The sequence below is a fragment of the Lacerta agilis genome, chromosome 1 (genome assembly GCF_009819535.1).
Source record: "Lacerta agilis isolate rLacAgi1 chromosome 1, rLacAgi1.pri, whole genome shotgun sequence".
Classification (NCBI taxonomy): Eukaryota; Metazoa; Chordata; class Lepidosauria; order Squamata; family Lacertidae; genus Lacerta; species Lacerta agilis.
In genome coordinates, this window is record NC_046312.1 from 82,279,039 (window position 1) to 82,305,357 (window position 26,319).

Below are 26,319 nucleotides of genomic sequence, written 5' to 3' on the forward strand. Positions count from 1 at the left end.
GTCCATGGGCTGGATCCCCTTAAGCTAGATTTTGCTCACACAGCAGTTTTTGTTTTTTGTTTTTTTTGGTCTGCTGTTACTAATAATGGACAGAACCCACTGTTGTGCAAGTTTACATCTGCTTGCACAACAGGACTTCCACCTTTTTCTCCTCACCTCTGCAGCCCCTATGGTTCCTAAAATTGTGGGAAGACTGCAGGGGGAAGGAGAGGAAGGTGGACTTCTGCTACGCAAGTTCATTCCACCCGTGCATGGACTGTTACAAACAATCCAAGGAATTTGAAAAAAATTAAAAATGGGAAAGAATTCTACAAAAAAGTCTTGTGAGCCTGTGAGTGAGGTACTGAAACACCAAGAAAAACAATTTCAATCCAATAATTTATTAAACTTCCATCTTGTAAAGCCAGTTACAAATTAAACAAACAAAAAGAGCAGAAGGAAATCTGCAATAGAATTAATGGAAGTTATACTGCTAATTGGGTTCAAGCTGCCTGCAGCAACCCATGAGCCAGGACAGAGCAGTAGTTCAGGGCTAAGGACTGGGGAGCAGGAAGGTGTACTAAGAAGGTTCTAGTTTGTATCAGACCAAATAGGGAATATCCAGTTCACTAGTCATCTTTGTTCTGTTTTGCAATCTGGTGATGGCCAAAACAAAGAGGTAAGAACTCTTAATGTGACTCAGTCTGGTGTCTTAAGGCAATGTTTCTCTTTCAAAACTACAAATGGTGAGACAGCCTGTCCAGCCTGTCTGATGTAACTACATAACATGCACAGAATATTTGGGTGGGCACCTTACAGGAGAAAAGAGGTGGCTGCTAAACCCTGAACTGTGGCTTTTGTGTTTCCGCTTCAATAAAAAAGCAATTATAATTACGTCACTGGATGGCTTCTTCAGACAGGTGTGACTTGCTTTATTTGCATTCCCAGGGACAAAAGGATGGGAGTGTGGAAACTAGATCCCTGATTGGACAATCCTTTGTAGAGGAAAAGTTCCAGATTCTTTGGGTTTTACTGAGTGGGCTGGACAAGAGATGTGAAATTCAACCTTGGTAGGTTAGAGCAGATTGGCAGCTTGATTTGCCTAGCTGAAAAAGAAAGTGGGGAAACCCCAAAATAGCCTGGAATAGGGGGAAATGCTGCCTTTGTGCTTAGACAGGAAGGCATAGTTGAATATAATTCGCCCCAAATTACACGAATGCAGAAATGGATAGTAGACAAAGAATTCAGGATCCTGAGAATCTTGGCTGTATTTTTCTTTTTTAAAAATTAAGTCCCTAGCCCCATAGGCTATGAAAAGATGCTTACAAATACCTGGGTAATGGCCAGAGATGTCTCAGAAGGCAGGAGGTGGACAGAGTAAGATTTGAACACTTTGGGGACTGGACTTCAATACTTTATCCACCTCTTTACCCCTTTCCTACTGCTAGCAGAAGCAGGATAAAGAGACATATTTTGCATTAACTGCCTTTCATCTATCATCTGCCAACCCACTGCAAGCTAGTAACTTTGGAGGGCTTATGTACATGGCTGCAACCACAATGGACCAATGTGGCACTTAGCCTAGTGGAAACTTGTTGGTCTCCAGGTGGACGAACCCCTCCATAAGCTCCAGCTAGCACAGCACATAGACAGGGATGAAGGAAAGTGTAGCCTAGGAACATCTGGAGGGCCACAGATCCTCCATCCCTGCCCCAGGGCTTCAGCAGCTTATAGGATAAACCCATTCTTCCCAGGTTGGCATGCTGGAGGCCTTCAGGAGAGAATGGGGCAAGTCCTCTGACAGGTGGGGATTCAGAGATGTACAGCCAACTCCTGACTCCTCCCCGTGCCCTGTTCCTTTTCTACCTCATCAAGCACAGAGGATTCCTTCAGCCTTCTGTGTTCCCAGTTACCTTGACTCTAGTTGGCTTTTCTCTCTGCTGCCTTAGCAACCAGCTTCCTCTTACCTTCTCAAAATCCATTCATTTAGTCTGTTTTACTATCTGTAGCCTCCCAAGGCTTTGTGTGGCATAAAAACTAGCCTATAGAAAAGGATAAGGAATAAAAGCAGCCCAAACTCCAGGAAGGAAGGGAAAGCAGCATCAAAGTGATTAGGGAAAAGGGACTGTTCTCCTTGCAACTGGATACACATAAATCTATCCACAATTCTCACCCCTTGGACTAATAAGAGAAATGGTTTTTTTTATACTACCGAGTGGCAAACTCTCCAAACATGCACCATGAGAAATAGCTCCTCTCCAAACGGCTTGGAAGAACAGCACCGAAAGAAACATGTGTCATTTTACACACAGCTGGTGGTTTCCATAAGGATCCTGCTTCAAGAGTCACAAGCCTCTGTGAGGATCTCCACTAACATCAAACAGAGAGTGGTTGCCTTTTAACAATTGTAGCTTTGAAAACTTGTGATTTGGAAGTAATTAAACCTTAAACTTCTGGGGATGGTAATACTGATAACACAACACAACCCACGCAGCAGAGAGGCTTCCAATACTAGTCTATTCAGTAGTAGCAGCTCATCCCTGAGCGAACATCAGCCCCCCAAAGGGTTAGTTTAGTCTTTACCATTGGAGAGCTTGGCTGCCTAATTAACTGGAGCCTCTTATCTCTTGCACATGCGGGAATCTTGCTTGGTGCATCACAGTACAACATTAAGATTCCCCACCCGCCTTTCTGCTGCTTTTATTGCACAAAATATTTCCGCGCCTCAATCTCTCCAAGAAAGGTAGACACATTTGCTTCTGGTGTTCTCACTTTGCATCTGCAGTAAGGTCTTTACTCCAAGAGTGAGGCCAGAGGGAGCCTGGCCTCCAGCTGCCTTGAGTAGCTAGCCAGAGTAGTCAGGGTTGTGGTTTTGGTTAAAGAGCAAGCCCAGCAGCTGTGGGTGCTCAGCATCAGTCCCTTTTTCCTTCTCTCAAAGCAAAGGGAAAAAAGGGAGGTGTTTTTTCCTTCTTACAAAAAAGGATTTTTGCTACAAATCTGGCTGGGACACAGTGTGTATCTTTCCTCAAGGGCTCAGTGCAGTGCCACAGGCCTCATCACCTTGTCCAGATACTCGCACGACTGTCCAGGCTGCTGGCCGATTTGATGCTACAACATTTCTTCACAATCATGTTGATGTAGGCTTTCATGATTTTAATGATCTCTCCCACCTAATAAGATAAGAGGGGGTGGTCAGGATCACTTAAGGCACTGAGCAGCTACATAGCAGCAATTCTGATGGTGGCCAAAAGCCAATGGAATATAACTGGAATGGGGACTTGCAAAGGGTCTTCTGTATCCACTTTCTTTCTTTCTCCCAACCCCTACTGCTACTATGACTTTGGGAAATGCAAGAAAGAAGCCTGCATTTGACAAGACTTTCTTTGGCTGTGCACACCTGTTCCCTGAGCAGAATTCAACCCCCGTTTACACATGGGGTTTAAATTCCGCTCAAGGAACAGGCACCGGCAGCCCAAAAAACCTGTCAAATGCAGGCTTCTTCCTTGCTTCCCGCCCCACTTCTTTGCTCAGGGAACGGGAGGGAGAAAGAAATGCTTTGCCAGCTTTGAGATTGGTGATTTCCTAAGTCCCACCCACCTGTCAAATCTGACCCATGTGGCCAATCTGGGGAGCTAAAAGGGTTCCCCACCCCTGCAGCATACTTTAAAAAGGAAGCCTCTTGGCGTATGCTTTTTGCCCACCCAGTCCTGCCTCAGCACAATTCCTTGTGGTCACTCACAAAACAGGCTAGCTTAGTGTTCCATGAAGCATACCTGGGGGGTTTCAAAGTACATCTCTCTCTCATCCACTGTCAGTTTGAAGGTATTGGGCTGGGGAGCCCCAAAGAAGACAATGTGCTCATACTGGAACGTTTCTAGGGGTTTGGGGTCTCCCCGTTTGTACACTGACACATTCTCTGTGCTGACACTAAGCCAGAGGTCGTTGGGAAAGCCACCTTCCTTACACTGCAGGAAAGAAACAAGAAGAGTTAGCAAAGGGAAGGTGTTGCTTGGGGGGGAAAGCATGCAGTGGACGACTGAACCAAAGACTGAAAGCCCCTGGTCAAAAAACAATCCTCCCCCCCCCCCATCCAATGAAACCCCACAGTAATTAGTAAAGATTCCTCAAAAGCAAATAATTAAAAAATGGTGTCAAAATAAGACCCAAAATATTTGATTTATTTCGATTTCCACTTCATTCTTTAATGGGATCTGCCAAATCCTAGCTCAACCATGAACAGGCTTGGTAGCCAATATTTATTTATTGTGTTTACATCCTGCCTTTCCAGACAGTTCAGGTCTGAGTACTCTGTTCTCTCCTACTTCCCTGTTTTATTCTCCCAACAATGCTGTGAGGTGATTTAGCTGTGGCTGAGCCAGGATTTGAACCTGGGCATCCTCCCTCCTAGCCCAATGCTCTTAGCTACACGCACATGGGCTCTTCAGCAATTCGTCGATTAGCTTGCACCTCAATTCCCTCCCCCACAATCCTCAATCTGTAATAGTGGGGGTAATAAAATGGAACCATATTTGAAGGTTCTTATGAAGTGCAACTGAGATAATAAACATAATCCTCCTGTAGCATCTTTCAAAAGAAGGATTAATACTGAGGCTTCTTGTGTGTCTCTCACCTCCACATCAAAGACAGTGGAGCCGTAGCCCGACCATTCCTTCATGATGTTCATGTACGCCACCATGGCTTGCTGTTGGAGCAGCCCCTGTAGTTTGCACCACTTTTCTGTTATGCTGGCCCGAGCCGCCGACAGCTCCTCTTTCACCCACATCTCCATCATCTGCTCCTCTTCCACCTTTTGCTTCTTCACTGAGCCCGCCTTAAAGCTACGCTTCAGAGTGCCCTCCAGGAAGCTGGTCCGCCTTTTCTCCAGAGCATGGCTGCTGGGACCGCTACTCTTCATGGACTGCAGGATTTTGGACTTCAGCCTCTTCACTGGATAGATGTTGTCCAGGGACCAGGAGATTTTGGAAATATCCCCATAGAGGTACTGCAGCCTCAGAGCAGCCAAATGCTGCAGTGTCTCCTCTGGGCCAGGGAAATGGCCGTCAATGAGACTTTCATGAGCCTGTGAATGGCAGAAGGAGCAATTTTATTTATGGGTCTATAAATGTTGTTGCTTACTATTTTATTGTTCTTTAAAACTTTGGAATTTTAATACTGTACATTGGTATGTTGTAACCAGCCTTGGGAGGTAGATACACTAGAAAGCATGCAAATAACTAGCTAACTAAAATATGTTTTTTCCAAAGGCTGTTTGCTTCAAGAGACCATCTCAATGCCTATGGTTACCCCTTTGGAATTATAATTAACTTATGTATATTGCCTTATAAGTCAAGATAAACAACTCAGTCTCCTAGTAGCAACAGGCTGTTGAAGGCAAATTCTCCACAACCCTGGCTTGACCCAGCCACCCACCCTTGTGAAGACTTACCTGCTCAAACATGAAAGCAAATTCCACCCCTTCCTTGGGAACATTTTCAACATCCAAGAAACAATACAGTTTAAAATAGAGCTGCCAGTGCCCATCCTCATCCTCCTCTTCCACGGACCCAGCAAGTCTAAAAGATGAGGAAGAAGCTGGTTACCATCTGGTTCGTTGGTTGAGAAGAGCTGGTCTACACATAGCATCTGCCTCTGAAAACAGCATCTCCGTAGCAACATGGCAGAAGGCTTTCTTGTTTAGAAAGTATCAGATCCCCCCAATGCTAAACAGGAGGATTATTCCTGTGAAACACCTACCTCTCAAACTTGGCCAGAACATCAGCTACAATCACCCGACTCTCAATGGCCTTGTCCACATGCTTGTTGCGTTCAAAGAGGGCGAACATGTTGCGACTATCTTCCATGGCCAACCCCCGGATCAGCTTCTCTACCACCTACAAAGAGAGGAGAGAGACCACATCACTCCACAAAGGATTTGGTTGCACAAGGAACCTCTCAGACAGATGCAAACAGGCTGGACTGAGAGAGAGAGAGAGAGAGAGAGAGAGAGAGAGAGAGAGAGAGAGAGAGAGATTCCCTCCACCTGCTAGTAGAGGCTATCTGAAGCAAGCTGAATGCACCTTCTTCCCTGGACAACTTTGCCTTGAAAATTCTGCCTTCGTTCTTACCTCTCCGGCACTGGTATGAGAATTGATGGTAATTTGACAGGAACCTCCTCCGTGGCAGTAGACAGTGGTGGTCATTTCCTCCCGGGTGATGAGGGCCTGTATTTCCTCCTGGGAGGGGACAAACTCCCTGCTCTTGGTTCTCTTCAGTGAATCAGTGATGAACTGAGAATACCGATCTATTTCAGTGCCTGGAAAGAGATCTTTTAATCTGGTTGAGGAAGGGTGAGGAAAGAGAAGAGGTAAATAACTTGTTGCCATTCTGTCGTGAAACAAACTTTGATCTAGAACCGTGTCATTTGTATAGCGAGGCCAAGCCAACTCAAGAGGCTGTGGGCTACCTACCACCTATGAAGATGTTGCATCACTTAATATAAGCAAATTTCATTCATTTGGACAGAGGTTATTTACTATTTTCTGCCTCTGAGACCAATATTTACACCTTTGTCTAAAAATATCAGAACCAGCTTGGCACTGCTGCTTAGTAGAAAGCAGGTATGAGGGACAGTAGTACAGGAAGCACTGGAGTTTTCACAAAGCAAGGTGGAGGTAAATTGGGGGTGGGTGGCCTCCGCAATGATCTCTAAGGATCCAAGTATTAGGCAAAGGGCCTCCTGTTTTGCATGCAGAAGGTTCCTGGTTCTATCTCCAGCTGGGACTGAATCCTGGAGAGCTGCTGCCCTTCAATGGAGATAATACTGAGCTAGTTAGACTGATGGGCTGACTCAATATGAAGCAGCCTCTCCATGTTTCTATATGTCTGCAGTGACTGGTGCTATGTAATGTATTCCTCAGTGCTATGGAGTCAGTGAGCTAGCTAAAATTGCAGAGAAATTCCTCCAGGATGGTTCTTACCTTCTGAGGTGGAACTTGAGGTAACGGAGGATTCCTCTGCTGGGCAGGAAGGTGCAGCTCATGCAGGTCATCAGCTGCCAGTGGTGAAGGTTCCCCGGGCTGTTGGGCTGTGGCACATGGTTTGTCTGCTTGATCAGCTGACAGTACACCTCGTCCCGGAGGGGCCTGAGATCATGGCAGGTCTGCAAAATGCCCTGGATAATGGGGATGGGGTCAGAGACTGTCTCGATCTCCTGAAGGGAGTTAAAGATCTTCATTGCTTCGTCCTGGAGGCTGCTGTAGCCTTTCTCTTGCTGCACTGCAGTGGGAGAAGGCGGCACAAACAACAAGGCAGGGAGAAGGCAGTCACTATGTCCTCCAACTGCGGACGGGCCAGATGGTAGTTCATCACTCCAAGAAACACATTTGCTCATGCCCACAACCCAGAGGAGAAAGGAAACTCCTCTGACAATTATCACTACTCAAAGGTTACTTGAGAGACAATTCAATTCCCCCCATTAGAAAGTTACATGATAGGGCTATGATTCTGCTCATTTCTTAATGCACAATTCTTTGTGTATCAGCTAGTGAATTCCATTCCACTGGGTAAGTTCACTGCATCTTCCCACTTCTACAGTGTTTTTCTTACGCATCAGACTTCAGCCGGAGTCAACACAGTAACTCCGACTTACCCTGCAATTCTATGCATGTTTATTAGGATGTAAGGCCCACTGCGACTTACTTCTGAGGCAATGTACACAGAATTCTTGTGCACACTCAGCTAAGAAGTAAGTCACACTGAAGTTGTACCTACTTTTGAGGAAACATGTATACTGGGTTGCACTGTAAAGCTGGATGACCTTCATCCCGGCAAGATTGTGCCTCAGTCCCATCCCCTCCTCTCAAAAATTATTCCTTTTGAACCCTTGACATTGCATCCTCGAAAGCCACCATGTCACTCACAGTTGACCCCAACGTCCCCATATGGCAGTGGCAGAAGCGGCGAGTGCAAGGGGTGCTGGGTGTATCTCAGGATAGGATTCCTCCGGTAGGTCTGTTCGACCACTTCAGGGTTCATGCTGTTCTCCTGAAAGGAAGGGGTGGGCAAGTAGAGGTTACCTTTACAGGGCTTCACTCTTTCCCTCCAAACATCTAATTGCACTATTAAATGGAAGTTCTCCCAGTCCATTACAGAAGAGATAAAACAACAGTTAAAGGCCTTGTACTGCAAAAATGGCAAGGTGGTCAGCAACAGGGGAAACTGCCAAAGCAAGTCCATAGAAGGATTTGTAGATCACTTTATTCCACAGAATATCCAGAGTATCTCAGGCCAACAACATCCCTTTCATCATAAGGAATTCTGAATATTTAGAAACATGCCATGTTCTGACAGATCATAATATTGCTTTTAGTTGTTGTTGAATAAAATGTGCATCTACACCCTTCTGCCGATTTTAATCGTGTGTGTGTGTGTGTGTGTGTGTAGGGAATCTAACCAAGTGTATATGTATTTCCATCTGTCTCCCTGAAAAGGGGGGGGGGGCAAATGGAAAACTTCAGAGAGAAGATTACAAGAGGTGCTTCTTTGTAGCTGAATGGAGGGTTCCCTACGATACAAACACATAAAGCTGCCTTCTGTACAGTCAAACTACTGGATATCCTTCTTCCATGGGAGATGTAAGGTATTGTACCAGGGACGTTCTATATGCAAACAATGTGATCCGCCACTGAGCTATGACTCTCACATAAAAATGTGCAGCCTTTGGATTATCCAGCACGTATGAATGTGCCTTAACACACTATTCCCGCTGAAAGAGGGATTCTACCAGAGTCCTTTGTAGAATCCAGACCTACTACTTAAGAATTAATAGACCGTCCTTTGTGTACAAAAATGTTACATTCTTGCTTTTGATTATTCTAACGTGTGTGCAGAGAGAAATTGTATACCTAGAAGAGGGGCAGGAAGAAAGGGAAAGTGCCAAGGGACATCTCCGCTTCTGAACTGAGCAGAATGATGCAAATAATGGGAGGGAAGCTCAAATACCTGGGTATTTACACACACATGAGCAAATCCTAAAAGGTTGTATATGAAGAGAGCAAGGAAAACTCATTTGCCTTAATAACTTAAACCTGTGAGTATAAGGGGATCCTAGTACTCTGGCTATAGAGCTCATACTCATGTGCAATTAAGAGTTAGAGGCACTTACTCTAATGTCCCGAATCAGCTGCTGCGTGGGTGTTTCAATGGGAACCTTGCTGTCAATGACTCCTTGGATGGCAGAGACCCAGCGCATGGCTTCATTCAACAGCTTTGTGTACAGCCGGTACGAGTGTTTTCTGCCATGCACAGTGATGTTCCAGTAGCCTGAAGGCACAAACAGAAACAGGCAACTACTGCCCAATCTTGGAGTAATTGAGATGACAAATGATACAGCGAGAGAGAAAAGTGTGAGGTGGCAGAGGCCAGATCCTGGTGGCAATGTTGACTGTGCTCTATCAGCTGCTCATGACATAATGCAGTTGCCGTGTGATCTAAACTGGCCAGTGGCACCCAAAGGGGTCTACAGAAAGCCCCTGGTATTCCTTTGTGCACTTGATTGGCTTGGCCCATGAAGCACTAACTTAACCCCACAGGACTCACTCTGTGTCATCATTCCCATAACACAAATGCTATTTCACTCCTAAGAAACCAGCAAATTAAATGTTATGTTTTATAGGATGAACAGAGCCAGTTCAGGAATTATTTTCAGGCCTTACCAGCTATGAATGCAGAACAGGCACAGGCATATGAACATGTGATCTGTATCATACAAAGTCCAGCCATGGTCCCATCTATCCCAATACTAGCAGCTGGTTTCTCAGGCAGAGATTCTCCCAAGCGCTGATGCTAGATCCTTTGAAATGAGAATTGAAGCTGGGACCCTCTACATGCAGACCCTCTCCATAGTCTGCCAGGACTGTGTCCTATTACAAATGACCAAAATGATATTCCACACATTTATAGCTGTGCACAAAATGGTAAAGAATGGCAATGAACACTCCAGAGAAGGACACAGTGGCACACAAAGAACACCTTTCCCCCTTCCTTACCTGTTTCTTTGAAAACCCTTTCATCAGGCTGGACCACTGAGCAGAGGCTGTTCAGCACCAGTGTCCCGAGCTTGGTGGCTGTGCGCTCGGACGATTTGTAGTAATCAAGGGCAGTGTTGGTCAGCACAAACCAGCGTTTCTTCACCTTCAGGGAAGAGGTTTTGTTACTGCTCTGGACCTCCTTATGAAGCCAGCCTGAAGGGAAAGAGGGACAAGAGGGCCAAATGGAATTGAAATTCAAGAAATCGAGCTTGCTCTCCTGCTGATGGGGTGCTGATGGAGACTTTCAAATTCCTGTTCCTTTCTTTTAAATAACAGAGGAAGGAAGAGGCACAATTCAGTCTAAACCTTCAGCTCCCCCAGCTGACTTCCTGGCTTCACTATCAGAGCATGCATTACAACTAACTAACTAACTAACTTAAGTGTTTAGGTAACACACTTCAACCACCCAAGAGCTTTTAATGAACCATGTTTGGCGTTTGTGTTTGGAGGGAAGTGAGGGGGTGGGAGGAAACTGCTTGGGATACAGAATGTTAAGGCAAGTTGGGGGGGCAGATGAAGAGAGTGCTGAATGACAGTTGAGGTGGTGGGTGGGAATTTTGACAGTTGAGAGCGCAATGACAGGATCAGCTGGATGGGAATGCATTTAATTACTGGGATGAATCACATTCACCTCAAACTTCAGTCTCTTTTCATCATTCCTCAGATTAAATACTCTGCTGCTTACCCTGGGTATCTTGTCAGTGAAACCCACGCTTAAAGGGTGTGAATAGATACCTCAGTTCTTAACACTAATGTTAGAACATTAAAACTATGGTGGCTTCATCTTAGTAAATCCTTACAAGCATCCTGCAATGCCAATATGAACAGGTGGGGTTGAGGCAAATAAGGCAGCAAACTTGCCCATGGCCACCTTGAGAATTCCTGGCTGAGGGGAGATTTGAACTGGAGGCTCTTACCACCACATGTTATGAGCCACTCTATTGCATCAGTTCTCATGGTCATCAGCAGCTTCATATCCCATTTATAAAGTGGGAAATGCCATTATCACTTTGGAAGAGTGAGCTGTGCCATGACTGTAGCAACTAGTGCTATGGTGAGATAGGCTGCCTCAAAGGCCAGCAAATGGCTTATTTGTATTATTAACACCACTGGGGCAAGGAGGGTATTGTGTTCTGCCTCAGGCACAATATATTTAGCCAGCGCTTTCATCTTGCCTTCCTACCTCTCACAAGAAACTCCTGCCCATCGACCCGGGATTCGCCTTTGGGCTTCTGCAGGAGGGAGATCCAGTGGTGCATCTCTTCAGGGATGTCACTGTTGCAGTGAATGACTCTATTTGCTGTGATGATCACAAAGGAGTTTGGCCTGAAAAATCACCATCATCAAAATTAATATCTCATCGTCAACATCATCATCAATATTAATATTTTTCCAAAGCCACAACACAAATCTGTTTGTTTTTTGCCCAGACTCAAGCTGAGCAATAAGAAAACATGTGAAGGTTAGGTCACACACAGAAACACATTGATTTTGCTCTCCTTTTCAAGGATGCAAGTCAGAATCCTGCTTCAGATGCAACTTTAAAACTGTGGAAGTGCTTAGTGTTTGCCACTTCCAGAAAAACTACTATTCTGGAAGAAATGGGCATGTGTCATGGGGAAGAGAGGGAAGTGTATGAGATGTCTGATTTGGCCACAATGACAGATGTCTTAGTTACATCCAGTTTGGATTACTCTAACACACTCTATGTAGGGCTGCCTTTGAACAGTACTCCGAAACTTCAAATGGCTCCAAAAGCTGCAGCCAGATTGTTGACAGGGGCTGGTTATAGGGAGCAGACGGCTCCCTTGCTAGAACAGCTCCACTGGCTACAGGTCTGTTTCCGGGCACAATTCAAAGTGCAGGTTATTACCTATATGAAGGACCTTATTGACCCATACAAACCTGCCTGGGTCTTGAAGTGAGGCCCTTCTCCTGGTCCCGCCACCCTCACAGAAATGCTTGGTGGGGACATGGGAGAGGGCCTTCTTGGTGGCTGCTCCCAGTCTCTGGAACTCCCTCCCTAGAGAAGCTAGACTGGCTTCTTGTTGCCTTTGCGCTGGCAGGTAAAGGCTTTCTTGTCTCAACAAGCTTTTGGGAACTGACTGCTTTTAATTAAAGGGCTGGTGCCATGCTGTTTTGATTGTAATTATTAGTACACCTTAAACAGATTTTATATATGTACATAGTTTTCATTATTGTTTTTTATGTTTTTAGTGGTTCTTGTTTCTATCTGTAAGCTGCCTTGAGTCCCAGCAGGGAGAAAAGCGGGGTATAATTAAATAATAATAATTAACAACAAAAACAATGGTAATATATAAGGGAAAGCACCCCACAGGATGGTACTGTGCCATAAAAGCAGCCATCTCTCTGCGTAGCACACACAACTTTAGCTCATAGGGCATGTAGTGTGTAGCTGCACACACTTTCCTGAAGTGTGAAACACCCAGAGCTCGAGAACCCAAACCCACAGCAACTAGACTTTATTAAGAGGAAAGCAAATGCTTCAAGGAGCTTCTGGAGCCAATGGCCAGTCACTAAAAATAAACACAGCCATTTGGGAGATATTTATACTGACTGGAGGCATTTTAAGTAGCTCCTTATCTGTTGCATTTATATTTACTCAAATATGCAGTAGATGGATTTAAATATTTTCCCCCGTTACACAATTGTTGCTGCACCAAAAATATTTGAAAATCACAAAACGAAAAAGCACACACATAGAGGAACAGCTGTAACTTACCTGTCAGGATTGTCAGAAGCACAGACTGAGTCTATGAGCCCCACGTCCAGGGTTCCCTTTAAAACAACAACAAAAAAATGGAACAAACTTCTAGATATATGCAAGATCAAGTTCCTGCCATTCTGTTCCATTCCAGTGTGATCCACACATAGGCATCCACTTTCTATTGCTTTTAAATTCATCTTGTTTTTTTCCTGCTGTTTTAAACTGATTTTTAGCTGTTTTTATTATCTTTTGTACATCACATTGGGATGTTTGTGGAAGACAGCAGCAATAACAATACATGATGTGGCTCTGCAGTTAGAAGGAGGCTGCATTCATAACTGTTGGTGTCACCAGAAGGCAGTGAACATGTTGAGTCCCTAAGTGCACCCCTTTACTTTCTCCCAGAGGGCAACTTTCCTCAACCTGTTGCCCTCCAGATGCTTTGGACTACAACTCCCATTAGCCTGAAACAGCATGGTCAATGATGAGAGATGATGGGGACTGTAATCCCAACATCTGGACATCCTGCAGGACTGAATGACTGTGTGGATCAAAAACCTCTGACCTCTATGGACAACCAAGTTCCAATGTGTGCATGCTAAGATTCTGCCGGGGTGAGACATGGCACTCCCCCTCCCCAGAAGTCCTTGTACTGGTGTGTGAGTGAGCTCTCTTTGTATGTATGTGTGCATACACTTATCTAGACACACACACACTGTAAAATCAAAGAAGCATCGGGGAAGATACCTCCAAGGGAAAAAGTACCAGCTAGCATGGGGTTATAATTTCCCGTTGCAGATTTAGACTGCGTCTCCCACACATGTCCTGCTAGATCCCAATCTACTGTTCCGATTAGCTGTGATCAGTACGGCCCCAATACGGCATGCAAGGGTCAGATATGCTGATTCAGTTACCTGTAAAGTAACTCCTTCTGTCTGGAAGCACCCTGAAACACACCCTAACAACTTCAAGCATTCTGCTATCAAGAGTGGAATTTTAAAAGCCCACCTTCCCCTTCCATTTGCAAGCTACAGTTCCTGGGCATAGTCCACCTTTGACGGTATTCTTGTTTTGGTGTCAGGCCCTAATGAAGACATATTTGCTCTTGCTTTATTAACAAAATGGGGCTCCCATATCCCTTCCCCCTAAACAATTCTTTGAGGATGACAGTCCTGGAGGGTTGGTCACCTCTCCAAATGACACTTGGTGTACACACCACTCCCCACAAAGATCTGCCTAGCATTGATCATAACCCCTTTGCCCAAATCCTGCTTCAGGCATGTCCTTTGCCCACCATGCCTGCCATCAAACTAGCTGAGGGCGTTAAATCCTTCAGGCAGCCTCCCTTTTATTTCAAACTCAGTTCTGTAAAAGGGTGTCCCATGAAGAACTCCCGTGCTGTTTACTGATGAATGTAAGAAGAGCCCAGCTGCTGGATCAGGCCCATCTAGTCCTGCATCTTATTCTCAGTGGACAACCAAATGCCTAGGAACACCCTTCATCAGCTGCTAGGCAGCCAGAAGAGTGACAGTTTCGGGGTTCCACTTGACCCACCACTCACCACAGCATTCTTTGGGTTGGCTTGTTCATCCTGCATCTCTCTCAGCTGTTGCTCTGTAGCACTGTGCACACGGCTCAGGACATTAAACCAGTCACTGTAAAAAAGACAGAGGTAGAAGACACTTGTAAAAAAAAAAAAAAAAACCTCGTATATATTTATTACTGAAATGGTTACTTTTTAATAGTCTAGAATACTATAATTAATATGCAGTTGTATACAAAGTATCATAGAAGTAATTAAATATATTTACTAATACCAAGAACTTCATACAGAGACTGAAAAAATGATTTGATAATAACACTTCTATCAGGATTCATCTTCTACTCTTCAGCCTTTCCTTATTTATATAACTGCTTCTCTATTTAGAGCACAACATCGTGGGAGGGGTGTTGCTTCCAGCTCTCCCACCCCTCGCCTTGGGAAAAAGCAGAAACTTTTAAAGAAAAGCACAGACTTATCCCTGCATCCCCTACCTGGCATCCTCTGGTGATTCTGCCACTATGTGGTAAACTCGATCACTTGTCACAATATCAAGGGCATTCTCTTTTTCATGAATATCCACAATCTCCCTGAAAAACAGCAGGTGTGAAGAACCAGGATGAAAAAGCAGTTTGTCAATGTTTGGCATCCATCTCCATTGGCCTGCCTGGTCTCTCAAGGAGGCTCAGCGCTTCCCCAATCTCTTGAAAAGACTTGAGAACAAGAAAGCAACAGCACCCAAAGATGAAGTAAGGTGACAGGCTGGTGTGGGAATGAGGGCACTGCCTACTACTGCATCTGGAGGATCCACTGCAAGGGCAACATCACTGAAAAGACTTTCAATGCGGGCAAAGAGACAGCTAAACCAATTCAAGTTGAAGGGTACTGACATGAGAAGCCAGGAGGAGTGTGCAAGAACGTGGGGCAAAATTTGCTACAAGAAAATTCTCAAATCAGTCCTAAATAGGCCCATGCAAAGGGGGGGGGGGAGTCAGTTGCACTTTTCACAGGCCTCGGAAGGCTAAACTGGCTGGGGGACCCCACCAGGGGCCTGCCAGACTTAAGCTATCATGCCAAGAACAAGACTCCCGCCCCAAGCCTCAGACAAGCTCTGCACAGGCCTAGTCCTAGAGCGTCATTATTCTGCATGCAGGACTGACACTGAAGCTTTAAAAATAACCCTTGCACTCAGGTAAGGGGCTCTAAGGCCCTACTCTCTCTAACAGCCTCAGGCCTAAAGATATCCCACAGGACTTAAGGAGTCAAACAATTTCCCCTCAGGCCCAAGTTGTTAAGGATTCCCCAAACATCTCCTGTTACCAACAATGGCAGGAGCGGGATATTGATTTATCCCATGGGCTTACTGACATAATAGTGTCCCATACTTGGCCTTCCTGATGTCAATCGTCCCTTTCAGCTTCTCTTCACTGTCATTCTCAAAGTACATCAGCTTGGCCTCTCTCAGCACAAACCAACGCCGTTTCCAATTCCGGCGAGAGAGTGTGGACATGCCTCCTCCCTTCTTGTAAAGCCAGCCTGACTTCAAGGCCTCTTGCTTGGCTCGAAACCACATGAAGGCCTCGTTCTTCAGGACACACCAGCGCCGTCTCCAGGGGTTCATCAGGCCCCCTTGCAAGGAAGAGAAAAGAGACACAGTCAAAGTTACTGCACCACCAGAATGTCCCCATCCTGCACTCCACAAGCACCTGGCAAAGACAGTGGCAGGTGTATCTTCCTGCCCTTAGCCATAACAGTTCTCTGAAAAATGCAGGGCCTCCTGTAGAGACAGAATCCTAAGATGCAAAAGCATGCACAACTTTACCACAGTGGCATTAGCTGCAACGTACAGCGAGGCAGGAGTTGACTTTTTGTATTACTACCTCCCCCTACAACCCTAAAAAAAACCCACCCTGGTCTGCCAGTTACCAAAGTAAATTTGGGAGTGGGGAGGTAAATGTGTACACTTGTACAAGCCCACACAAAACTGGCATGAGATATTTTGTTACCTGAAGTGAGGCCCAAATGGTGCCTCCTCCCTCCCCACTAAGACCAGTATCTTTTTTATAAATGCAAATTTTGTAGCATCAAGCGTTACTTTCATTTATCCACCCCCTTACTACCACCCCAAATACTGCTTCACAGTGCTACCAGGTCACTTCAAGCATGTTCCACAACAGGGTCTCTGCCATCTCTAAAAACTGTTAATCATCTGTACATGCCCATAAAGACCCAACACTTGGGACTGGATACCACAGCCTTTGTGTGGATGCCAATGCAAAGCAACCAATGTCCCTTCTAATCCCTCCTTGACAAAAAGCCTTACTGACTTTATCTTGGAAATGAAGAAGAACAAAACAGCAAAACGGGGAGCAAATGCTGAGGGGAGATGAGAGGGGATTAGGGAGCAGGGGGAAATGGCTTATCTTAGGGGGACTGACAAAGCTGCTTACCTTTCATGTAGAGATAGCTGTGAAAATAGGCTGGCCCCGATCCATTGAGCACAGTGACCCGGCTGCTGCAGAATTCTTCATCCGTGTCCATATAAGCATCCCCTTCATCCTCACTGTCTAGAAACTGGAGGCAAAATGAATGGTTACCCTCCAGAACCAAAGCAGCACAACCGGCCAAGTCCTATCGCACTTCCACTACAGATCTGAGTGCTGAGCTGGCCAGGTAGTATGATAACCATACAGAAGCAGGAATGATCTAAAGTGGGTGACTGATTTCAAGGCAAAGGCCAAAACCTGCCATACTCAGTTGCCAACATGTGGACTTTGGCCTCTATTTCCATTTTGGAACTATCTGCTTTAAGAACCTCCAATTGTCTATTGCAATAGCTCTCTGATGTTCAGCCAAATGCATTCTGGCCATCTCAGCTTCTGTCTCTCATTATCCCCCTTCCGGGGGGGGGGGGGGTCGGGGTCTAACCCCCTTCTGCAGCAGATCCTGTGAAAAGCTACAACTTTACACACAACCTAACACACACACACACATACATACACACACACACACACACACACACACACACACACACTATGCACTTACGGGCAGCACAAAGGTGTTAAATAGATTAAACAGGAGTGAACTGCCATTCTACATGGGATAGCTTCTAAAGTATATGAACTCCCTTTTTAAGATCACCCCCCAAAAGGTTCACACAATGAGTGTGTTCTCGGGGACGGTGGCTGCTGTGTGCATGATTAACCGGGTCAAACAATATCCAGTAAGTGCCCTTGTAAATCTGACAGACACAAACACCCATACAGTAATTGTAGCTGCAAGTAATGCACCAATACCAGGCATAAAATCCATATTCCAACATATATAAAATACATACAAATGTGCATGAAGATGTGAAGAACAAATGGGAAGCGTATGTGCATACACTGAAAAATACAAACACGGCAAAACGTGGGTAAAGTAACCAATAGGTTAAGGCAGTCAATGTGAATTCCTCCAAATGTTGTTGGACTACAACTTCCAGCATCCATGACCATTGAGCCATGCTGGCTGAGGCTAATGGGAGCTGGAGCCCAAAGGCTACCCCTGGGTTAAAGGAAACACAACACAATGGATTTTAACACTTAAAAACAAAACAAAATCCTGTGGCTATATTTTATTATTTATATCCTGCCTTTCTTCCATTATATTTATATCCTGCCTTTCTTTTATGATGGAACTCAAGGCAACACACACAGTTCACTGGAAGTCTCCCATCCAGGCATTGCCCAAGTCCAAAACTTCTTGGCTTCATCCAAGCTATTGCATCCTGTACCTTCAAAGCCACATCCTGAGACAAGGGAAGACTGAAAAAGTTCCAAGGCCAGCTTGCAAGAAGAAGTGAAGTTCTTTAGGAATCAGTCTTGGGAATTATTTTATTCACTACATTTCCCCCTATCTTTTTGGTTTGCAACTTGGATTGCAAACAGGAAGAGTGTGGATTAAATTTTCCAATGAAACCAAGCTGGGAGATGCATATGAGAGACCACAAGTATTGGACAGTTATGCAAGATGAAACTAGGCAATCCTATGGATGGGAGGGAGCAGAAATGTGTTCACAAGCATCATGATGAAATGCAAGGGCTGTGAATGTGGACTGAAGAAAACTAAGTGCCTTTTAACCCCAAGGAGCATGTAACTAGTAAACACAAGAGAGCACTGAGGTGCCAAACATGCACAGGAAAGATAAAAAGAAAGACACACTTCCTGCTTCAGAGCAGGATCTGTTTTTTGCTTCAAGGCAAATGGCCCTTACCGAGTCCAAGCTGCCGCGGTTGGAGTCCATGCCGTTGCTGTGGGAATTGCGCAAGGCCTCCTCCCCATTCAGGGGCTCAGCGGACGTGCTGCCAGCCTCTCCGCTGCCCTCAAACTCCTCATGGTCATAGTCAGACTCCACATCTGGAGGCAAGCTGTAAATTGGCTCTTCCGAGTCCCCATTGTCACTCTGCAGGATTTCCGAGGCCGCCTGGTAGATGCTTTCCATGGGCTGCTCCTTCTGGGGGCTTGCAGATCTCTCTGTGGAAAGACACAGAGAGTTGCCCTCCTCGTTCTCTCCCTTCCTAGGCACTGGCATATTCGGAGAAGCATCTTCCTCGGAGTAATAGTTGTCACTGGTTCTGGTGCTGCTGTCCTGGTTCAGGAGACTTGGGCTGGGAACTGGTGGTCCCTCTTCATCTGCAGGAAAGCCCTCGTCTTCTTCTTCCTCAGCCAGGGGAGCTACAAGGCTGCATTCAATGTTGAGGGTCCCTTCGTTGGACAGAGAGTGCTCGAAGCCTTGCACGCTCTCATCCAAATTCCCAAAATCCAGCAGCTCCAGGAACTCCTGCGCGACTCTGGATGCCTCCTTCTCCAGCCTCTGGATCTCCTCTTCCCGCTGCCGCTTTATCTCGTTCTTGGTGTTCTCACAGGTGATGTGGTCGGTCTTCTGCTGCCACTGCAGCTTCTCAATCTCCCTCTCCAGTCGCAGGATCTCTTCCATCTGACGCTGCTCCTCTTCCTGTAAAGGCTGGTCTTCCTCTTGGGTCCTTAGCGCCTCCATCTGAAAGAAAGGGTCACCCAAAGGAGCGCAGATGACAAACTTTCTAAGATCAGCCTTAATGGAGTCACAGTAACAGATCTGAGAAAGCAAGAGCTTGCATGGCGGCCAAGTGGCACTTCCCTCTGCTCCCTGCATGTGCAACATTTCTTCTAATTGTTCTAAGGCATGAGAACCTAAGAAGAGCCCTGCACCAGGCCAATGGCCCATCTAATCCAGCATCTTGTTCTCTCAAAATGCCTGTGTCAAGCCTGCAAGCAGGACCTGAGCGCAACAGCACTCTCTCACCCCTTGTGATCCTAGCAACTGGTATTCAGAGGCATACAGCCTCTAACAGTGGCTAGAGATGGGTCTTACTTAAAATTTTATGTCCTCCCCGTAAAGTTTAAGGTGGCTTGAGAGAGGGTTACTGTTTTGTGATGGGAATGTTCACACCACTTTTGCCACTGGTCTTTGGCTGCTTTGTATTGCTTTTTAATAAAAACCAACCTGTTTGACGAGGTGCTCATGGGACAAAAGAACTAAGCATCTGTACTGTACACCATGGGAAGCAAAGGCTCTCACAGGCACTTCCAACTCTCTTAAAAGGCTATGGTCTATCTCCAAGCCAAGTGACAATAGGCTGGATTCAAATGTGCCTTGGATGGAAGTGTCTTTGATCCACCAGAAGATCTCATTAATGAACAGGGGTCAGTGAGGAAGTGTTTTTTGCTGATTCCACCTCTCAGCTGCAGTCCCCTGCACCATTTTGAAAAAATGAGCCCCTTGAGCCTCTTATCTGGTTGAAGGGGGAAATTTCCACTGGCACCAATGCAAGCTTTCATTCAGAGCCGAATAGCAGCTGGCCGCCCCCCCCCCCCAAGTATTTTTCAATGGGACTGTGGCACAAAAGAGGGAGGTAAACCCACCTTCCCACATGCCACATTCCTAACCCTGATCAGGATCCCACAGCAGCTGACATTTACACATTCCACTATATTTGTACAACTATAGGTTGTATCCGGTGTTTGCAGAATGCAGTTCTGTTTATTACAGTACTTTGAAACTGTCCTCAGTCTAGATGACACTGTATCGCCGTTCGTAGGATCAAGCTACATGTAACACCCAACATCTAGGGACATATCCAACACCGTTATTCGGCTCGTGCAACAAACCTCCGCTTGTGCAGTTGGACTTCCCCATCTTCTCCTTGCACACCCCTAAAATCTGCTCCAGGGGGTCCCCTAACCTTCTGGAGAAGATTTTCAGGATGTGTGGTGAACTTCAAGAAAGGGGAGAGGATAGGAGAGGGAAGTTCTGTTGTGCAAGTTGATGCCTGCTGGCATACAACCCTGGGCGTTTATATTACTTTATAGGAGTGGAGCGTCATCTAGACTGAGGAAGGAGTCGCCATAGCATAGCATAGCACTGCATACTGCAAACAGTACCTTGGATTAGCCTGTAAAGAGGAAAAGGTCAAGCACCAAAGATCACCAGCATGTTTTCGTATTCTGCATAGTATTCCGAAATGAGAGGCATATGATGGGAGTCATAATGGAACACACCTGAGCCATCTGCAGTGCTGCTTCAAGCTGCTCTTTTTCTCTGTTCAAAAACAAAGAACAAACTCATCAATAAAATCTACAGTCCAGCTTGCCATGAAAATTTGCTGAAATCAATGAAGTTTTAAATAACACTGCTGCCTCAGTCATTTGCATCCAGATCAAAAAATTTGTCAGCTGTAACAAAGCCTTTAAACCAAGGGAAATTATTATATTAATGAAAGGCTTGGGTTTTCAGAAGGCTGGTTGGGTTTGTGTTTTTTTGTAAGGCTTCAGACCAGATGCTGACTGCTATTGAACACACATGGAACAATTCACAATGCAGAATGCATGTGGAGGGAAATGGAGGCTGCCTCACAGTGGATAAAAAAGGTCATACGAACATACTCTTTAGTCATACTTGGGGAGGCCTCAACAATTTACCACAGCTTAAGGTAGCTGAAGGCACCCTCTTCGCATAGAACAGCCAGATTCTCTCAGGCTTGGTTTAATTTGAGGTGTGCAGCTGTGTCAAGACTTCCCCAGCTCTCCCCTCTTGCGATTGAGGAACAAGCTAAGAAACTGGACAGAGTGGAATGGAGGCAAGGTCGCTCTGAAGACTCCCGACTAGCCACAAAGCCAAGAAAAGGGAATTGGAGGCTGGACATCTAGAATAAATAAATAATGTGGGCTCCAAAACTGTGTTTTTAAAGAAAAGTATTATGCAGTAGTTTCCCTAAAGAAGAAGCCTTCTAAAAATACACATCTCCCTAAAGTCACATATCAGTTTCCAAGGGTAAAAGTAATAACTTGGCTGGTAATCATCACTTCATTATTATTAGAGCTGCTGACTGTGGTAACATGTATGTAACAGTGTTAGGGGCATACACAATTTAAAAAAACCCAATACCTATATAATTTTTTTTTTAAAAAAAGCTCACTGCAAATGGGTGTATGTCAGGGACAGAGAACCTGTACACATTATTATTAATAATAAATTAAATTTCTATAGCAATTGATCAATCAATATTCCCTGGGTGAACTACAAACAAGAAAATATTAAAAACATGGTACTGATGTTTTAATGAGGTGGTTTTTCCCCACAATATTTTATTGAGATGCTACTGCTGCTGTGTTATTTTATTGTTGTACCACTTGGAGGTTATGTCTTCAAATAAAAAGTAGTTTAAAAACAATACACCCTTATTTGTTTATTTCATAAAATTTATGTTTATAGAAAGTAGGATCATAGTGATAGAAGGTAGCAGTTACTACCACTGCATTGCAACCTGTGGCGCTCACCCTTGTAGTCCAGAAACAGCCACCTGCAATGATGTCCTGCGACAACCTCAGAGCCTAGCGCTTAGTCATCCTTTCAGCCCAGAGACTAAAAGACATGCCCAGGTGTGCTGCTTTGGGGCTTCCAAATTCTGCAGAGTCCAGGTATTCAGGAAGCTTCAGACCACCTTGGCCTACCTGGCTCACAGGGACCAGCACTTGACCAGAGCAATTTGTGCAACCTCCATAGCTAGTCTCTTGTGCTGAGTATAGGAGTGCCCAAAAGGAAAAAATCCCAACTTAGTGGCATCATCTAGATGAGCCCTGTCATTAACACTGTGTGTTCTACAATTATCACTAAGCATGGAATTTAGTATCAGCTTGCAGCTACAAAGGAGTGAGGTTGGGTTCAAAAAAGAATGCAGAAGTAACTGGTGAAATCTGCACAGGCAGAGAGGGTGTTTCCAATGGTCAGGAGGCGGGGCTTCAGGGCCATGCATGACTCCTCCCCTACTAGAAACATATATATATATGCAGACTTACTTCTCATAATTAATTTTTTAAAAGGTCACCGAATTCAAGTCTGCCTGAGCACAATTTGGCTCACCTGGGTATAGAAGTTTGGTACTGTGTTGCTGTTCTTTTAAAGTGGTGAATATACAAAACTCTGCCTATCACAAGCAACATATCAAAGGCAGAGTCCTGTTTGGACTGTTCCGCTTCAGGCTACAGGGGGCTGATCAAATGGCAAGAGGGGTAAAAAACACCCCATAGTCCTCCACATAGAAAACTAAAACACCAGAGGTAGTTAAGCCAAAATCCTTATCCCTGACACCTGATTTTCTATACACAGGGAATCCTTTACTTGGAGGAACATTAAATCATGTACATCCCTCTCACTCCTGCAGTCTGAAGTGGTACAGTCCTGGCACAGGTCTGCCTCTTCAGTTGCAGTTTTGTGAAAGCTGGGCCAGGGAGACAGAACCAAGACTGCCTTGTACCTTTTCTTCTCCTCTTCCTCCTCCTGCTTCCTCCTACGCTCCCTCTCTTCTTGCCATTGTCTTTCCTCTTCCTCCTTTCTAATCCGCTCTTCCTCTTGACGCCTCTGCTCCTCAGCTTCCTGTTTCCGCTGCTGTTCCTCCTCTAGCAGGTGCCGGTAGAGGCTGCGAGCCAGCTGCCCACGCCAGTGCTTCTGCAGGACAATGGCAGAGGCCTTCAGGCGCAGGAGGGACTTCTTCCAGAAGTGAGCACGGTAGTTCTTTTGGATAGTCACGACACTGGCTAGCACCCTTCGATACCTCTTCCTGATTCAACAAAAGCAAGGTGGGAGTTACTGTCAATCAACGGCCATTGCTCACCAGGTTCTCCTCAGCATCTGCCTCAGAAACCATCTGACCCAGGGGTACCAAGATGCCAGATTCAATGAATCAGCACAACCACAGTTGCTTTCTCCAAAAAACATTTCCCCAGGAAGCCACTCCTTCCATGCTTTCCTTTCTCCTCCATCTGTCACCCACCTGGTTTCTGGAGAATGCTTTAGGCATCTCCCTATTGGGGCCACTCATTTCCTGTTTCTACACCAGCTCTGTCTTTGCTAAGCACTTTGAATGGCATAAGGCACACTGTCTACCCAATGGCAAGGAACCTCCCAACCCAAGGCAGAATGGCAGATTCCCCCATTCCTCCAAACAATAAAGGGATGGTTTGTGTCATGACCTCCTCCCAGCATATCAGTCTTTTTTCCCAGATGCTCCCACATAGACAGCCATGCACTGCTCTCCTAAAACAGAGGAATGGGTAGTTTTTACATCCACCCACCCCACATATAGAAGCTAAGGTCCCCGTACCATAGAAAGAGAGAGAGAGAGAGTTGGGGAATGCCTTTTATTTAGTAATGAGACTGGGCACTCTGTACATGTTCAGAATCTCCCTTCTCTGTAGCTAATCTGCAGGTGTAGAAAAAAACTCAAATTCTAGGTCCTAACATTCCTGGTCTGAATTGAGGGTCTGGTTCTTTTATTAGTGCAATTAAGGCTAGCCCACATGAATCCAATATGGATTGTATGCTTTTCTTTTTCTTTTTGAGGACCAATATGAAGAACTAGTAGATTATTTCTGTGGAATAGAAGCACTATCTAGGAAATATACTTACAAGGGTCAGGCAGTTGCTACTGTTTAACACTCCATGTGGCACTATGAGGTGTCTCCTGCTAAAGAACATGGAATGTGTGTGCTCTGCAAGCCTGTGGTTGCATTGCACAAGAAATGAAATGGATATTGACACCGAGTTCAGCATCCTGAGAATCAAAGCTTAAGTTAAAACTTACTTTTTTAAATACCCAAACAAACAAGTTTCTCACATGCTTAAAACTGATAAGATTCATAGTCTGTGTGCAAACCCTGGTGAAACCTCAAGGTCTAACAAGACACACCAGGAGACTCATCCAGAGTCTGCCATCGAATGGATATAGAGTGGGGAATGGAAGGGGACAATTACATGCAAAGGAATGTAAAGTGGAAGAAGCCTCCCTGCTCATGCTGTTCCCCAGTACTCCCACCCACCCCAGTTTCCCCCCCCCCACCTGAGCTCTGATACAGAAGCCCTGCCATGAGAAAAGTGGTGGAGAGGCATTTTCAGCAGGGGAAGCATGTTCATCACCCCTTCCAGCGCACTACTTGTTTGCTTCAAAACTGTTCTGCCGGATCTGCAAAACCAATACTCTAGCACACAGTTTGTGCTGCCATCATATCCTGTTAGGCTTCAGAAGCCGGCATGGTGACAGAACAAGGTTTCCAGTGATTTGGGGGGGGGGGTTAGGAATCCAGTACGATTCCTATGGCCTAAGACAGGAGATCCAAATAGCACCCACTACCCAATGGCAAGCTAAATTGCAATAATTATAATAAACAAAACAATGGCCAATTTGCTGCATGCCAATGACACACCTTGCCTGATGGTAGGGCTAGTCGTGTTCCAGTGTCCTGCCCATGGCTCTTGCTCTTTTATACAACTAACAGAAGCAGAATAGGTTGTGCAAAATAAAACGAATCTGTATGCAAAGGTTCTTAGTTTGCAGAATTCCAGAAGGGTTATTTTGGTGCAGAATTCTGGTGATAGCAGCACCGGCAGTGGCAACAATGCCATTAGCAACAATATCCCAGTTCATATGCAATGGCCTGGACCTGGGCCTAGCTCATGATTATACCCTCAAAATGCAGATGGTTTTCACAGCCTGGGAAATCCATGTTTGCAGCTGGAGTCCAGCCAAGTCTTGCTGTAGACAGCAGATGCAGCTTTGACTTCCTTGCCTGAACAACGGAGCCTGCCTCCCCCCTTGGATAGTATGGGGGGGACGACGACTAGTCAGATTGCCGTTATTCTGTTCACCAATCAACATTCTAGTTTGCTAGGACCAAATCTAAACTAAACCAAGGGTTTTGTGAACTTTGCAATTTTATTTTAAGGAAAGGTAGGTGCCAGTTTTATTTGCATATTTGATTATGTAAATTTGCATAGGCAGTATTTCCATAATATTTAGTCTTATTCAGATAGCTACAGGAAAGAGAAAGAAGCACATGGACACCCCCCCCCCGCCTCCTCCTAGCAGTTCAATTCAGTTCCCATCCTCCACTTTTCCTAGCCAATGGCGTTTGAGATGTCACCAGGGGCTGCTCACACATTTTCAGGCCTCTTTGCAACCTTAAAGACTAGAAACATTTTTTAAAAAATGAAGCTGAATTGCCAGGGTGCTGAATTCCTTGTGTAGTAGCAACCCCTGCGCTGTTAATGGCACGATCCTGGAATACAGGCAGCCCATGCAATAATTCCTCAAAGCAACACCAGTGTCCTTGCGGAGCACAGGTGACCGTCCGAATGGGCACACATAGCAATTTGCCAGAACAAGACAAAACAGAGGCCTGCCCCACTGAACATACAACAATTAACAGCAAGATGAAAAGGCAGAGACAGATAGATGGTGGGGATGCAGAGCCAGCCAGCTTACAGCTACCCCCACCCTCTTCTCTGCACCCAGAAGAGCCCACCAGGGAAGCAGAATCTGGAGTGGGGGGCTATAAGTGAGGAAGACTGGCCTGGGTCTGGCAAATAAAGACAGAGATTGGGCTGAGAGTCTTCAGTGCAGAGCAAGAGA

The 26,319-nt window shown here is 45.4% G+C and overlaps 1 protein-coding gene across 1 annotated transcript in view; it reads right to left on the minus strand.

The window, feature by feature from the left end:
- Window positions 1–359: 359 nt before the first annotated feature.
- Window positions 360–26,319, minus strand: part of LOC117052696 (unconventional myosin-X-like) — a 76,170-nt gene continuing 50,210 nt past the window's right edge. Inside the window, exons 23-41 of the mRNA XM_033159745.1 lie at window positions 23,170–23,472; window positions 20,915–20,954; window positions 18,591–19,373; window positions 16,786–16,909; window positions 15,721–15,964; window positions 14,830–14,925; window positions 14,357–14,450; window positions 12,811–12,866; window positions 11,251–11,393; window positions 10,026–10,220; window positions 9,143–9,300; window positions 7,899–8,022; window positions 6,957–7,254; window positions 6,105–6,312; window positions 5,734–5,870; window positions 5,426–5,552; window positions 4,610–5,059; window positions 3,753–3,944; window positions 360–3,149 (exon numbers count right to left, since the gene is read on the minus strand). Coding sequence (XP_033015636.1) covers window positions 3,036–3,149; window positions 3,753–3,944; window positions 4,610–5,059; window positions 5,426–5,552; window positions 5,734–5,870; window positions 6,105–6,312; window positions 6,957–7,254; window positions 7,899–8,022; window positions 9,143–9,300; window positions 10,026–10,220; window positions 11,251–11,393; window positions 12,811–12,866; window positions 14,357–14,450; window positions 14,830–14,925; window positions 15,721–15,964; window positions 16,786–16,909; window positions 18,591–19,373; window positions 20,915–20,954; window positions 23,170–23,472 — 3,886 coding nt within the window. The 3' untranslated portion in view covers window positions 360–3,035. The remainder of the gene's footprint in view (window positions 3,150–3,752; window positions 3,945–4,609; window positions 5,060–5,425; window positions 5,553–5,733; window positions 5,871–6,104; window positions 6,313–6,956; window positions 7,255–7,898; window positions 8,023–9,142; window positions 9,301–10,025; window positions 10,221–11,250; window positions 11,394–12,810; window positions 12,867–14,356; window positions 14,451–14,829; window positions 14,926–15,720; window positions 15,965–16,785; window positions 16,910–18,590; window positions 19,374–20,914; window positions 20,955–23,169; window positions 23,473–26,319) is intronic.